This window comes from Dunckerocampus dactyliophorus, chromosome 4, assembly GCF_027744805.1.
Source record: "Dunckerocampus dactyliophorus isolate RoL2022-P2 chromosome 4, RoL_Ddac_1.1, whole genome shotgun sequence".
NCBI classification, from domain to species: Eukaryota; Metazoa; Chordata; class Actinopteri; order Syngnathiformes; family Syngnathidae; genus Dunckerocampus; species Dunckerocampus dactyliophorus.
The window spans coordinates 30,585,611-30,600,521 of NC_072822.1; the positions used below are offsets into that span (position 1 = coordinate 30,585,611).

General features: G+C 43.5%; 1 protein-coding gene and 1 long non-coding RNA gene across 3 annotated transcripts; one reads left to right on the plus strand and one right to left on the minus strand.

The window, feature by feature from the left end:
• Positions 1-1,084: 1,084 nt before the first annotated feature.
• On the minus strand, positions 1,085-2,309 carry LOC129179242 (uncharacterized). The gene is made up of 3 exons (XR_008569928.1): positions 2,135-2,309; positions 1,948-2,024; positions 1,085-1,731 (listed from the first exon to the last, which is right to left on the minus strand). It is a non-coding gene; the product is annotated as an uncharacterized LOC129179242 (long non-coding RNA).
• A 1,644-nt stretch (positions 2,310-3,953) lies between these two features.
• Positions 3,954-8,976, plus strand: LOC129179235 (zinc finger protein 37-like). Of its 2 annotated transcripts, none has more exons than XM_054772209.1 (2): positions 3,954-4,488; positions 7,921-8,976. In XM_054772209.1, exons 1-2 carry the CDS (start codon positions 4,380-4,382, stop codon positions 8,916-8,918), a joined length of 1,107 nt encoding a protein of 368 aa, XP_054628184.1. In that variant the 5' UTR covers positions 3,954-4,379; the 3' UTR covers positions 8,919-8,976. The 2 variants fall into 2 exon arrangements, with proteins under 2 accessions (XP_054628184.1, XP_054628185.1); XM_054772210.1 differs by having other exon boundaries at positions 3,955-4,488; positions 7,936-8,976.
• The last annotated feature ends 5,935 nt before the right edge of the window (positions 8,977-14,911 follow it).

Sequence of the window (14,911 nt, forward strand, 5' to 3'; positions counted from 1 at the left end):
GACAATACACAAAGCACAATGACAAAAAGGAAAAGAATATGACTACATTTGTATAGTTTTTATTATTGATTCTCTTTGTATTTCCACATGTAGTCCCTCTTAATTTTGGCACTCCTTGTCATTCCATAGTTTTTTTTTTGTCATTCCATAGTTTTTGCATCCTTTAGGGGTGTCAAACTCATGCCATGGAGGGCCGAGACACTGCAGGTTTTCTTTCCAGCCAATCACTAAAGCAGGTGATTTTAATGATCAACACCTTCAATACCGCCGCAAGATGGCAGCAGTGTGACACCATGGATGGAGTCCCTCCATATAGAGATTTGCGACATGACGAGTCGAAAAAATACGGCCACATGACTCGTGGAGCCATCTTGGGGCCAAATTCGCATTTGCGTTCGCCTTGTCGTGATGGTGAGATGAAGCCTCATGAGGCATCGAACCACGTGAGCCAAATGGTTCGAGAAAGGGTTCATTTCTCGAAGCTTCATGTGCACACGAACCCCCCTGCTGGCCAGGTGTATAATCACAGGCAGCTGTATCTGAACCACATGGTCTAGGATTCATTGAATTGTTGTGTCCATGAATAACAAAAACTGTATGACCAAATCATGTTTGGTTTAGTTTATTTGAACATGAAGGTTACAATGGAATACATCTCATGAATCATTCTTTGACAGTTCCACATGTCCAAAAGGAGTAGGAAGAAGCAAAGCTTATTTAATCCTACCCCCCATCCATTCTACATCTAGTACAGTACATGTAGTTCACTTCCTGGATTCCATGTCATGTTTTCAGTGATAGTCAGGATAACACATAATAGATAACGGTGAGATAGCCCTCCCCCCAAAAAAAGAGAGAACATTCATAATAATGATAATAATGATGACAATACTAAATAAATAAATAAGAACAAAGCTTTTTTTTCTTTTTTCCTTTCTTTTTTTTTCCTTTCCTTTTTTTTTTAACACAACAAAGAAAATTATAAAAAAAATAAATAAAAATAAATAAATAAAAAATAAAATTTAATTAAATAAAAAATAAATAAATAAATAAATAAAATAAAATAAAATAACAAACCTGACAGAACAATCAGTCTCTACATAAATGACCACATCTATGTAGAATAAAATATTTTTTTAATATATTGTGTTTGTGTACATTTTCCCCAAATGGTACTATCATACGTACACTTTCTCAGCCTCACAGGCTAGCATCCGTTACACCCACACAGGGGAAATCCTCCTCTTCCTCACTGGCTCCATCCACTCTCCAAACTATCTCCTCCAAACTATCTCCAAACTCTAGTATCCAAACTCTATAACCTCTATCCAAACGCTGAAATGACTTCAAATCCTCATCAAAAAGCCACATTTTGAATGGAGCCTGAAGGGTTTATATTGCTGTCAAACGTCGCGCCAAAATGAACCACTGCCCGAAGCAGTCACGTGGTACAGCCGGGCAGCGAGGCTTCAGACGTCATCATTTTCAGCTCCTCCCCTAAATGAACCAAGCCTCGAAACGCGCTTCGCGGAAACGCCCCCTCCATTACTCGACACAAGCTTCGAAGCCTCGGCACATCTCGTAACATCGCCCAAGAATACTGTAAATGTAGCGGCCTCTTGGAATGGATTAGTCAGACGTGGAGTTTCAAACGGGTGCCTTTATTCTTCCGGCTCAGTTCTTGCACCTTGAGCACCATAAGCACCATAAGCACCATAAGCACCGTGAAAACTACAGAATAAACAAGAAAAATATGACTTTGTGCTGTAGTTTCACAACCAATACACAAATCACTCCCTCAGTGCAATCACATGAATCATACTGAATACATTTTCATATGCAGCTACACATAAAACATTTAAACAACTTCTCTTATTCACTTATTAACACACACACACACATATACACACACAGTCTGAAGTATACATATGGTCAGCAGTTTCATACCTCATTTCGCCTTCCAAGGGCGCTAGCTTAAACACGAGGTAGTCTTCCACATTAGCCTACCACCAGCCAGGTTGAAACTACACAGCAGGAAATTTTGTCACTTTAAACACGAACAATTCAATGAAAACACATTTTCTCATTAATTTACTACTCACAATATTTAGACAATCAGTGCAAATAACTTTACCTGAGAAAATATGTGAGCACTTTTTGCGTGGGGTTGCAATCACCATTAGCGAAGTTAACCTTTTGACACAGGAAAAGAAAAAACGTTCCGCCAAAATAAGAGCATGCCAACATCCGGTGGCAGGACTACATTCTTCAAAATAAATGAGTGAATAACTGAGCATAAAGAACGTAAACATGTCATTTACAGTAAAGTTTCCAGTATTCTTGGGCGTATTCTTGTTTATTCCCCAAAAATGCGTGCATGCGTCCCTTTGTGCAGAGACATTGCAATTTACATGCAATGTCGTACTGTGCACGCAAGCCGCGCGCTTGAATTGGCCCCAACATGGCGGCTTAATCTCAGTTGTCGTAACTCTCTATATGCTCTCTATATGAGCATCCATGGTACTCTATCCATGGTTAGAGTTAACCGTGGATAGAGTACCATGGATGCTTCGGCTGCTGTAAAACCTCAAGATGAAATAAAGAAATACAGAAACATCCAACAGGGTTGTGTGACATGAGGCAGAGTCAGTCGATCATGTCATGCTGCATTGTGTGAAATATAAAGGAAAAGTTGATATGTGAAATCAGAAGTCAGGGACGAGAGGGAATTACTCTCAGAAATGTGCTTAGTGTCAAGCATAAGATTCTGGTAAAATTATTAGAGGAGTCAGGGCTGGTTAATATAATGTATGTTTTTTGTATATATATAGCTATAAATATTTAATATATAATGTTAGAGGGAACCTGGTTCACAGCAGTGGGCGGCGGTAATGCAGCTTTTATGATTAGTGCCATCTGCCATAAAACAAAAAGAAGAAGAAAAGTTAATGAATTTGGTGGTGGCCAAGATGGCGGTCTGAGCGGCTGTACTTCGGAGTTCTCGACAGAAGTTTCAAGTATACGATACAACACTTATATGGATTCACACTGTGAATTCATATAAGTGTTGGTGAGTGAGGGTGAGATGAAGCCTCATGAGGCATCGACCCACGTGAGCCAACTGGTTCGAGAAAGGGTTCATTTATCGAAGCTTCATGTGCACACGAAACCACCTACTGGCCAGGTGTATAATCACAGGCAGCTGTACAGTATCTTAACCACATTGTCTAGGAGTCATTGAACCTTTGTGTCCATGAATAACAAAACTATATGACCAAATCATGTCTCTACATAAATGACCACATGTGTGTAGAATGAAATAGTTGTTGAATGTATTGTGTTTATGCACATTTTCCCCAAATGGTACTATCATATGACATGGCGGGTTGTGTAACCATGTTTCTTTGCCACTTTAGAAAGATGGCATGGGCTTATGCAGGCAGAGGACAGTGGAAGTGCTTGTGGAACTATGAAGGCACTGAATATGCTTGTGTAACTAGGACAATGATGTACGGGACAGGGTATATTTTATTCATTTTTATTCAGAAATAATACTTTCTCAACAGTTTTTGGTTTTAAACGATTTCTTTTTTTTTAAACAACTTCTCCAGCCTTTGAAAACACCCTTTCACAGGGGACAGAAGACGCTCGCGTGCACAAAAATGTAATTGCCAGTTTATGTAAATCAAAATGTCCCAAAGTAACCCGCCCTGCCTCGCACTGCCCGCACCGGGGCTTGAACACAAGACCTTCGCAACGGGAGGCGAGAGCGATGAACACGCGGTCGACAGTCCGGGCTGTTGTCCGTGTGGTCAGCGCAGCTCTTAAGGCAGAGGGAGTGAGGTTTACCAACGTACACTTGCACAGCCTCACAGCATCCGTTACACCCACGCAGGGGAAATCCTCCTCTTCCTCACTGGCTCCATCATCTCTCCAAACTATCTCCCCTCCAAACTATGCTATCCAAACTCTATAACCTCTATCCAAACGCTGAAATGACTGCAACTCCTCATCAAAAACCCACATTTTGAATGGAGCCTGAGGGGTTTATATTGCTGTCAAACCTCGCGCCAAAATCTGAACCGCTGCCCGAGGCAGTCACGTGGTACAGCCGGGCAGCGAGGCTTCAGACGTCATCATTTTCAGCTCCTCCCCTAAATGAACCAAGCCGAGATACGCGCTTCGCGGAAACGCCCCCTCCATTACTCGACACAAGCTTCGAAGCCTCTGCACAAGCTTCGAAGCCTCGGCACATCTCGTAACATGCTGTGTCACAGCAAATATAGCAACGAATACATTAAAGCTTAGTCTTTTCTAAAGCCCTCGAAACGAAAATTGATTTTGGAGCACTGGAGTGTTCTGGGAAGGGAAGATAGAAGATGAACCACTGCTATGCTAACATGGCGACGTCCAGTCAAAGAGAAGGTGGAAGAGAATCAGATCCACCAACGCCATCAAAGCAGAAAAAGCCCCAAACTGCAGCTAACGGTGAGCGAGTTGAAGTTTTCAGCAACGCCTTTTTGGAGGATATCTTGCACCCCGATGAGAAATTAGTCGACCTCGCCGAGCAAGTTAAAGAACTGCCATGATTGTCAGCATTACGAAGGCAGTGGAGGTCAACTCAAGATGAGAACAAAGAGTGTGAAAGACCAATGAAGAAAATAATGTGTTGTCCGATTAAAAAACAAAATGTTTTGGGCAGTGGCGGTTGATATAGAGTAAGGCGAGCTATGACCGGAAGTGTTTCTCGTAGCTTCACATAGTTCGTCGTTTTTTTTTTACCCATACATTTCTCTTTCTAGATGTCGCCTCGGGGGCTCCGTAATAAAGAGACAGTATGCAACTCGCTCCTAATAACATTTTTTTGAAACCATAACATATAAAAGCAACACCACTAGCTAGCATTTTTTTTTTACCAACAGTGTTTTAAAAGAACATCTGTGCTAAGAAATTTCAATTTTTACACAATTAGGGATAAAACCGCATAAATGCGCATGCAGCTTTCTACACTACACGCAAGAACGTTACGTTTGAATAGACCAGTGTTTCCCAACCTTTTTGTCTTGTGTACCCTCAGCCTTTTTGTCATACCACGAGTACCCCCTCACTCATACGTGGTGATAATTCTCCAAAAGTAGAATATAACACAACTGTTATAGTTTTGGTGCACCTTATTGTCTTGTAGCTCACACATTACATTTTATTGTGTTGCTTAGTGTGAAATGACCCATATTTATTCACTTATCTTGAATATGAAGTGTTTCCACGTACCCCCTGCTATTTTCTTGTGTACTACTAGGGTTGGAAATCCCTGCTCCAGGCAGAATACAATAGGATGGGTTTATTGTCATTGTATTATACAATACAACAAAATGTAAAAGCTCTTCCCTAGCCATTAATTCAAACACACAGGCAGATATACAGTAAATAAATACAGTCATAAATTACATCATAATAAGGTGCAACACAGTGATAAAGAAAGGAAAAATCAATTTATTGGGCAGGTTCAAATGGTGGTGATGAGGGGCTGTGGGATGGGTGGATAGGAGTTCAGTTCATGAACAGTGGTAAGAGCTGTTCCTCAGCCTTGCCGTACGGCACTTCAGACCCTGTAGCGCCTTCCGGAGGGCAGCAAAGTAACACACTTTCTGTGCAGCAGTGGGAGAAGGTTTTCAGCAGACATGAGGAGATGTGGTTCTTTCTTAGCATCCTGAAAAAGTACAGTCTCTGGTGTGCCTTCTTTACTGCAACCATGCTGTTTATGCTCCATTGTTGCTAATGTGGGTTCCCAGGAACTTGAAGCTGGACATCTGTTCCATGGTTCCGATCCTCAGCAGGTGCACGTTCTTGTTCCTTCTGAAGTCTAATATGACATTCACAAACAAGTTGTTTTCCCCACAGCAGCTGATCAGTCTGGACTTCATCTGTGTATGCAGTCTCATCGTTGTTGGAGATGAGACCTACTACCGCTGTATCATTCGCAAACTTTATTATGGTGTTTGTCGCTGCATAGGTGAGCAGTCCCAGGTGTAGAGGGAGTGCAGGATCGGACTGAGCACACAACCTTGGGGTGCACCTATACTAAGTGTTAGGGCAGGTGAGGTGAGGAGGCCAAGTCTCACTGTTTGTGGTCGATTGGTCAGAAAGTCTTTGATGCACAGGCTCAGATGTTCATGGAGGCCCAGATCCTGTAATTTCTTGACTAAAATGCTGGGGACAATAGTATTAAAAGCAAAGGTAAAATCAATTAATGCTCCAGGTGGGACTTTGCTACGTGGAGCACAGAATTTAAGGCATCCTCGGTGGATCTATTTGCCCTGTAAGCATACTGGTGCTGGTCCAAGGTGGGTGAGAGAGACGATTTCAGGTGCCCCTGGATGAGTCTTTCAAAGCACTTGGAGATGATTGGGTTAGGGTCACTGCTCTATGGTCGTTAAGGGAACTGATGTTGGCATGCTTTGACACCAGGATGACGGTGACCGATTTAAGGCAGGCAGGGACAGTGGCATGCACTAGAGAGATTAAAAATGTCAGTTAAAACCTCTGTAAGCTGGTGAGAGCACTCTTTGAGAACCCTCCTTGGGATTCCATCAGGGTCTGCTGCTTTCTTAGTGCTGACTGATTTCAGGACTCGCTCGACCGCATATGTCTGTAGGGTGAGCGTATAGTCAGTCATGCTCTGTCCGGGTAGAGCAGCATCATCTGATGGTCTCTCAAACCTGGTGAAGAAATTATTGAATTCTTCTGCCAGCGATGTGTTGTTATCAGCAGGTGGGTCTCTGCTGCTCTTGTAGTTTATGTGTTGGATTCCCTGCCATACTCGTGCCGTGCTGGAGGAACTGCTAAATACAATCCCTTTAAACGACCTAATCCCAGTGTTAAAGGGACTGTCAGCAACGATTATGTGGCTGCCTATAAGGTGCTAACTTTCGAAGTGCTGAAAGTGAAAGTCTGCTGAAAGTCCCACCCTCTTCCTGCTCTAAGCATGTGAGCTACGCTCCAAATTAACACACTAGGGTTGTCACAAGAATCGATACTTTGCTGCCAAGTCAATATCAACAAACAAAAAATATATAGATGCCTGTTTTTTCCGCACGGTGGTCTAGTGGTTAGCACGTTGGCCAACACAGTAACAGCTTGGAGATCGGGAAGACCTGGGTTCGATTCTCCCCTGAGCATTTCTGTGTGGAGTTTGCATGTTCTCCCCGTGTGCGCGTGGGTTTTCTCCGGGTACTCCGGCTTCCTCCCACATTCCCAAAAACATGCATGTTAGGTTAATTGGCGACTCTAAATTGTCCATAGGTATGACTGTGAGTGTGAATGGTTGTTTGTCTATGTGTGCCCTGTGATTGGCTGGTGACCAGTCCAGGGCGTACCCCGCCTGTCACCCGAAGTCAGCTGGGATAGGCTCCAGCATGCCCCCGCGACCCTAATGAGGATGAAGCGGTATAGAAAATGGATGGATGGATGGTTTTTCCCTCGGCGAGCCATATCGATTGTTGTCAGAAATTACGTAGGCAGCAATATATGCTTGAGAGCGCTGAGGGGACTAATATGGTGTCAGGAATGCGACAAAAGTCGAGAGGCACAATAAATACGAGCAGATTATCTCAATTAACATGCGTGTATACAGTAGTATAGTACAATCTGCTCATAGATATATTTATAGTGCCTCTCGACTTTGGTTGCATTTCTGCCAACATAACGGAGCAGTCGGCGCCAAAAAATGCCTGCTGTTTTAAAAAAAATGGCTTCAAAAAGTACGTGGAAAGCACATTTTCTTCAATATTATAATGGTATATGAAATAGTACACCTTAAATTATCCACACACGCATATTAAGTGCCATGAATCTAAACTGTTATTATTACCTTATTACCTGTTGTAAACATGAACTACTAACCTTTCAATATGTAAATAGTATTGTGTCCTGCAGATGTCCAGCAGCTGATTGGTCATCAAGAAGAATGTCACCCTCAGCTGCAAGGGCGGAGCTTCACTTTGAAGCGGGAGGATCCACATCCCCCCAACGTTAAAGAGGAAAAGGTGGAATTCTGTACCATGCAGGAGGGAGAGTGTCTTCTCCGGCCGAAGGGGGCTGATCTCACCAAGTTGCCACTGACTGGTGTCTCTGTGCAGACTGAAGACCGTGAAGGCGAGCCACCTGAGTCCTTACGTTCGTTTTCTCCTGCAAATTTCCAGCAGATGATTGGTTGTCAAGAAGAGTGTCTACCTCAGCTGCAGGAGAGGAGCTCCACTTTGAAGCAGGAAGAGCCACAACCCCCCCACATTAAAAAGGAAGAGGAGGAACTCTGGACCACTCAGGAGGGAGAGTGTCTTCTAAGGCCGAAGGGGGCTGATCTCACCACTTTGCCACTGACTGTTGTCTCTATGAAGACTGAAGGACATGAAGACAAAGCACCTGAATTTTCACAGCTTCATCGCAGTCCAAGAGGGGCGGAGCCTCCAAGCAGCAGCTCACCACAACACATGACAACAGAAGCTAATGGAAACCACTGTGGAGGATCACAAACTGACAACCTACTAGCTCCACTATCAGATAGCGACGACACCCAACGAGCTTTGAACAGCGATACAGACTGTGAAGGTGATATGAGGACTCTCACTGACAACAAACACTCTGAAAAAAAGAAGACAGGGAAGAAACGTTTGACCTGCTCAGTTTGTCCCAAAAGCTTTTGTTACAAGTATGAGTTGACTCTACACATGCGAAAACACACAGGAGAAAAACCTTTTGCTTGTTCTGTTTGTGGTCAAAGATTCTCTTATCAGTCAAATATAGTACCACACATGAGGATACACACAGGCGAAAAACCATTTTGTTGCACAGTGTGTTGTAAACGATTCATTCACAAAGCAGCTATGGTATCACACATGAGAAGGCATACTGGAGAATAACCATTTATTTGCTCAGTTTGTGGAAAAAGCTATTCTCACAGCAATAATTTGACTTACCACATGCTGAAACACACAGGGCAAAAACCGTTTGCTTGTTCTGTTTGTGGTCAAAGATTCTCTCAAAAGTGTACTCTGGTATTACACATGAGAACACACACTGGGGAAAAACCTTTCAGTTGCTCAGTTTGTGGTCAAACATTCTCTCGACATGAAAGTATGGAGATACACCTGAGAACGCACACAGGAGAAAAACCTTTTAGTTGTTCTGTGTGTGATCAAAGATTTTCTCTAAAGTCTGCTGTGGCATCACACATGAGAACGCACACAGGAGAAAAACCTTTTAGTTGCTCAGTTTGTGGTCAAAGATTCACTCGAAATGCAACTATGGTGTCACACATGAGAATACATACAGGAGAAAAACCTTTTAGTTGCTCAATTTGTGGTCAAAGATTCTCTCAAAATGCAACTTTGGTATCGCACATGAGAACGCATTCAGGAAAAAAACCTTTTGGTTGTTCTGTTTGTGGACAAAGATTTTCTCGAAAGTCAAATTTGGTAGCACACATGAGAATACATACAGGACAAAAACCTTTTATATGCTCAGTGTGTGGTAAAAGTTACTTAAGTAAGACGAGTTTGACCATACACATTCGGACACACAACAGTGAATAAATACTTTCTTTTCCAGTTTCTGCTAAATATAAAATCATGGAAGTGTAATGTCACTTGTGAGAAGTCATCTTGAAAGTACTGAGATGCCAATAACAACAGCTGCACAACTTTGGTTGATGACAACATGGTTTTTCTCTCATCTTCCTTCCTTGAATGGCACGTGTCCATCAATGCTCATGTTCCGACTGTTTTATTATAGTGTTGTACTTGCATACATAGTGTAAATTACAAGGTCTCGTATAACTTAACACTTACATCTGCTTTAACACAGAGATAGGAACTTCCCTGTGACGCAAACTTGGAGACTATGAATGTTGTGTCCTTTTTTGGGACACAGAGACTGTTTTTGTTCTGTTTCTTTGTACGTATTTGTACTATTTTCTCCTGCTGTAACTTTTTAAAATAAACTTTTAGGAACTTCTGATTTCAGATAATCATTAGATAAACTAATTAAATTAGATAATCAGGACAATCAGCCTAGGGCCTGTACTACAAATAATGCTTAACTTATCCAAGGTCTATTCTTTGCTTTGTGGGTACCAAGCCAAACACTGAAGGTAAGCGGTACTATGAAGCTGGATACCAACTTGATTAGTCGAGTCAGGATTTTCTAGTCTTGACATGCGTGTGTTCATGCAAAGGGGCGAGGTTAGCAGCAGATGACCTCAAACATGAACAATTACTGGCAGAACAGCTGCTTACTTCACTCAGGAATCTATGACAGGGGTCACAACCCGTCGATCATGTCCACTAGTCCAGGGGTGGGCAAACTTTTCGGGCCGGGGGCCACATTGACTTAAAATTTGACAGATGGGTATTAACATACATTTGCTTGGAAAATAAAAACAGCTTGGTTTTGAAGGCTCTGACGTTTGCTTGCATTTCATGCACAAACTGTTTTTTCCCTTGTAGCTTCACATTCAGCTCGTTCACGTGTGCCAGTATGTGCACAGTAAAAGCTAAATAACAAAGCCAAACTGTGTCATTCAGCTCCTGAAGTGTGTCAGTATTCTCAAGTAGCTCCAAAAACCAAATCATCTCCCGTTTGAGCTCCCACACACGTTGACATACTTTTCCCAAAGTTCACCAGCGGACATTAGAATGGTAAAGTAAGTCCGTGTGATCCGCGCCAGTTTCTTCAAGAAAATGAACAAACTGACGATGAAGTCCCCTCGCTCAAATGACGTTAACGAGTTTCACAACCGGCGTCATTACGTGGTCAAGCTGCAACACGGATTTACACATTCACTTCCTGGTGAATTATGCAGTGTAGAAAAATGACATCCTGCTCAGGGTTTCCTCTTTCACCTGTCCTTAATTCTCTTGAGCATCCCGACGTTTTTTCCTGTCAGATTTGGCGATCCGTCTGTGGTAACGTTGGCAAGCGGGTAGAAGAACAGCGGTAATTGGAAATGGCTCTCTCAAGTCACTGCGGCTACGGCGCCACCTGGTGTTGAAATGCCGTCATTACAAGTCAAAATGAAATGAATGCAATCATTCACAGCAAATCTTAATTCTGTACAATCTTCGGCGGGTCGGATTAAAAAGAACAACGGGCCGGATCTGGCCCGCGGAACGTAGTTTGCCCATCTCTGTACTAGTCCATCTTTGGGACTTTGCTGGTGCATCGCATGACTATTGGAAAAAAATGTATTCTTACGTAAGTGCCCTCCCCTCCAGTGTGACCAACAGGCATTGCATTTTGACCACTGAAGCAGGAGCACGCACACCGGCTCTCCTCGCCCCGCAACAACAAGCGTTCAGCGACAAGCGCGCGCGAGAAAGAGTGACAGAGCGCAGCGAACACAACAGTACGTTAATATGGCTCAAAATCTTGCCTTTACCTCAAAATTAAGGCAAATAACATCATATAACGCGATAGACGTGCAGCTCAAAAAATGTTCGAGCTGCGGCTTGTAAAGGATGACATTTGTAAGGCATCGACCAGTCTCTTTCCCCTGAGCCAACAAGCCAAGTTGTGTAGTTGGCTCGTAGAGCCAATGCCACAAGCCCAACCCCGACGAAGATTCACAAAAATAGGGGCCCCCAAAGTTGGGTTCAGGGGCGGCCAAAGTGCAGCTCAGGGGCCATCCGCTGCCTGTGGCTCATTTGTCATTGCATCACAGCAGAAACAAAATAAATGAGAAAAAGCTGAAATGTTGACACCAACAACCAATAATAACACAAAGCTTTGTATTTAAAGACAAAAGTTTAAATATGTATCACCTTTTAATACTTTTTTACTTTACCTTCAACAAAATAAAAAGTAAACCTTTCTACTATATATCTATATATCTCTCTCTTTGAGTGTCATGCCAGTTCCTGGCTTCGACGACGCATTGAAGGTATATGGTGCTGATGTAATTGATGATTTCTTGCAGCGTTCCAGATTTCTTTCGTTGTTCGTAGTCCGGACGCCTCTTTCAGTTGTTGTAAAAACAGGATCCTTTGTCCTCCTCTAGCTTTTTTCCAGGAATCCTGCCGGAAAGACTCAGGTCTTCTATCTTCCCTTTTCGGATGATGTGTCCAACAAAACTGAGCTGCCGGCATTGGATGATGTCGAGAAGTTGTCGTTTTTGGTCCATTCATTGCAACACTGCCTCGTTTGTCTCGTGTGCCGTATAGGGAATGCGTAGCATACGCCGATAAAGCCACATTTCTGTGGCCTCGATGTTGCGCTTGGTTTCCGCTGTTATTGTCCAGGACTCACATCCATAAAGTAGAATTGGCCATATGAAACATTTAAGAAGCCTACATTTTAGCAGAAGGGACAGCTTGTGGTCTTTGAAAATGGAGCTCATCTGATTGAAGCTAGATTTCGCTATACCGCTTCATCCTCATTAGGGTCGCGGGGGCATGCCTATCCCAGCTGACTTTGGGCGACAGGCGGGGTACACCCTGGACTGGTCGCCAGCCAATCGCAGGGCACATATAGACAAACGACCATTCACACTCACATTCATACCTATGGACAATTTAGAGTCGCCAATTAACCTCACCTGCATGTTTTTGGGAATGTGGGAGGAAGCCAGAGTACCGGGAGAAAACCCACGCGCACACGGGGAGAACATGCAAACTCCACACAGAAATGCCCAGGGGAGAATCGAACCCAGGTCTTCCCGATCTGTTCCTGTATTGGCCAACGTGCTAACCACTAGACTAACCGTGCGGCCTTAGAGTCACCAATTACTGTAAGTCTTTTTGCAGTTTATCTCAAGACCAAGTTCTTGCGAGGCTTGAACGGTCACGTCAAGTAGCCTTTGTAGTCCTTCTTCGCTTGAGGCCAGTAAGGCTGTATCATCGGCATATCTGATGTTGTTGATGAGCTGTCCATTAAGTACTACGCCTTCCTGCACCTCTTTAAGATGACCAATGATCTCCTCGCTGTAGAGGTTGAAGAAGTCTGGGCTCATTACACAACCTTGCCGGACACCACGATTTATCTCAATCCAGTCTGTCAGTCCCTCAGGCAGTTTGATAGCGGCTTTTTGAAACCGATAGAGATTTCCAATAATTCGATAGTCTTTGTCATCTATCTCACTGTCCTTGAGGAGTTTGCCATGCCGAACCCGATCGAAAGCTTTTTTGTAGTCAATGAAGCAAAAGTCTTGTTCATGTTGGATGCTTCTTTCACTCAGCATTCTTAAGATAAAGATCGCGTTTCTGGTCCCTTTGTCAGGCATAAAGCCATACTGGAACTCTGGGATTTTGAAGTGAATCTTCTTCCGGCACCTATCCAGCACGATTTTTAACATCAGCTTCAGAGTGTGTGACATGAGGCTGATGGTTCGATGATTCTCGCAATCGAGGGTGTTTGGTTTATTTGGCAAGGCAATAAAAATGGATTTCAGTCGTCTGGTATGTCACCGGTATCATAGATTTTGTTGATTAGACTGTGTAAGAGGTCGATTCCCTCATCTCCTAGCGCGAGGAGCATTTCAGTGACGACCTCATCAGGTCCCGCTGTTTTGTTGAGTTTCATTCTTCGAAGAGCTATCTATCTATCTATCTCTATCTATCTATCTATCTATCTATCTATCTATCTATCTATCTATCTATCTATCTATCTATCTATCTATCTATATATATATATATATATATATATATATATATATATATATATATATCCATCCATCCATCTCAACACACATCTGCTGCGAAGCCAGTGAATACAGTATCAGCAATTAGCTTCTCAACATGCGTGAGAAGCGCCAGCGCGGCTCAGGGAACTCTACAAGCCCGGTGACTCCGGCAGTCGCGCATCCTCCGCCGAGGAGTCCAGCATTGCGTCCGCCCGCCGCCACCTCCGCACCCCTCCACATTACCGCCACCTCACCCCCCACCACCAGCAGTGCCCCGACAACCCAGCATGCCCTGCCTTCCCGAACACGGCCCTGAGTTTCGCCCTGAATTCCTCGAGGCACTGGATGTTGAGGGACTCTCTCGTCTGACACATCTCTTCAACATTGCGTGGAAGTCAGGAACAGTACCTTTGGATTGGCAGACTGGGGTGGTGGTCCCCCTTTTCAAGAAGGGTGACCGGAGGGTGTGTTCCAACTATAGGGGATTACACTCCTCAGCCTCAGTAAGAAAGGAAAATGTGGTGGAAAGGTCACTTAAGAATAGGTCAAAGGTCATACCACACCCAATGACCCCTAATTAACATGTTAATTAACATGGAAGGTGCACACTTAAAATCACACAGGTATTGAGTATCTTGCCCTGATCCAGAATCACTAACATAAGAATGGAAATTGTGGTGGAAAGGTCACTTTAGAATAGTTCGTAGGGCAGAGTGTTCTCAATGGGCCTCATTCACCAACATCTTCTTAAAAGTCTTCTTAAGAACTGTACTTACGAAGGTTGGAAACTGCACCACATTCACGACCTGTTCTTAAGTATGGATAATCGTTCGCACCGGTGTTCTTAGGTTGATGAATGCCAACGGGGATGCCCGTGCATGTGAGGCCTAATTTGCATAGGTCACCGCCTATTATTTCCTATATAAGGTAAAAAATGTGCCGTGCGCAACAGGCAGCTGGAGGCGGAGATGGCAACACGCAAGGGCAAGACTGAGGAGCAGCTGAACAACAAACGGAAGAAAAACTTCAATTCTACTGAAATAGAGGTGCTTTTACAAGGAGTGAGGGAACACAAGACCACCTTATTTTTACGTGTATCCACCGGTCATCAGGCCATCCAAAAAGAGTCGGCATGGAGCACCATTGCAGGAAACATAAATGCCGTTTCCACGGAGAAACGCGCCACCGCAGACGTTAAAAAGAAATGGTTTGACTTAAAATCAGAGTAAAAAAAAAGAT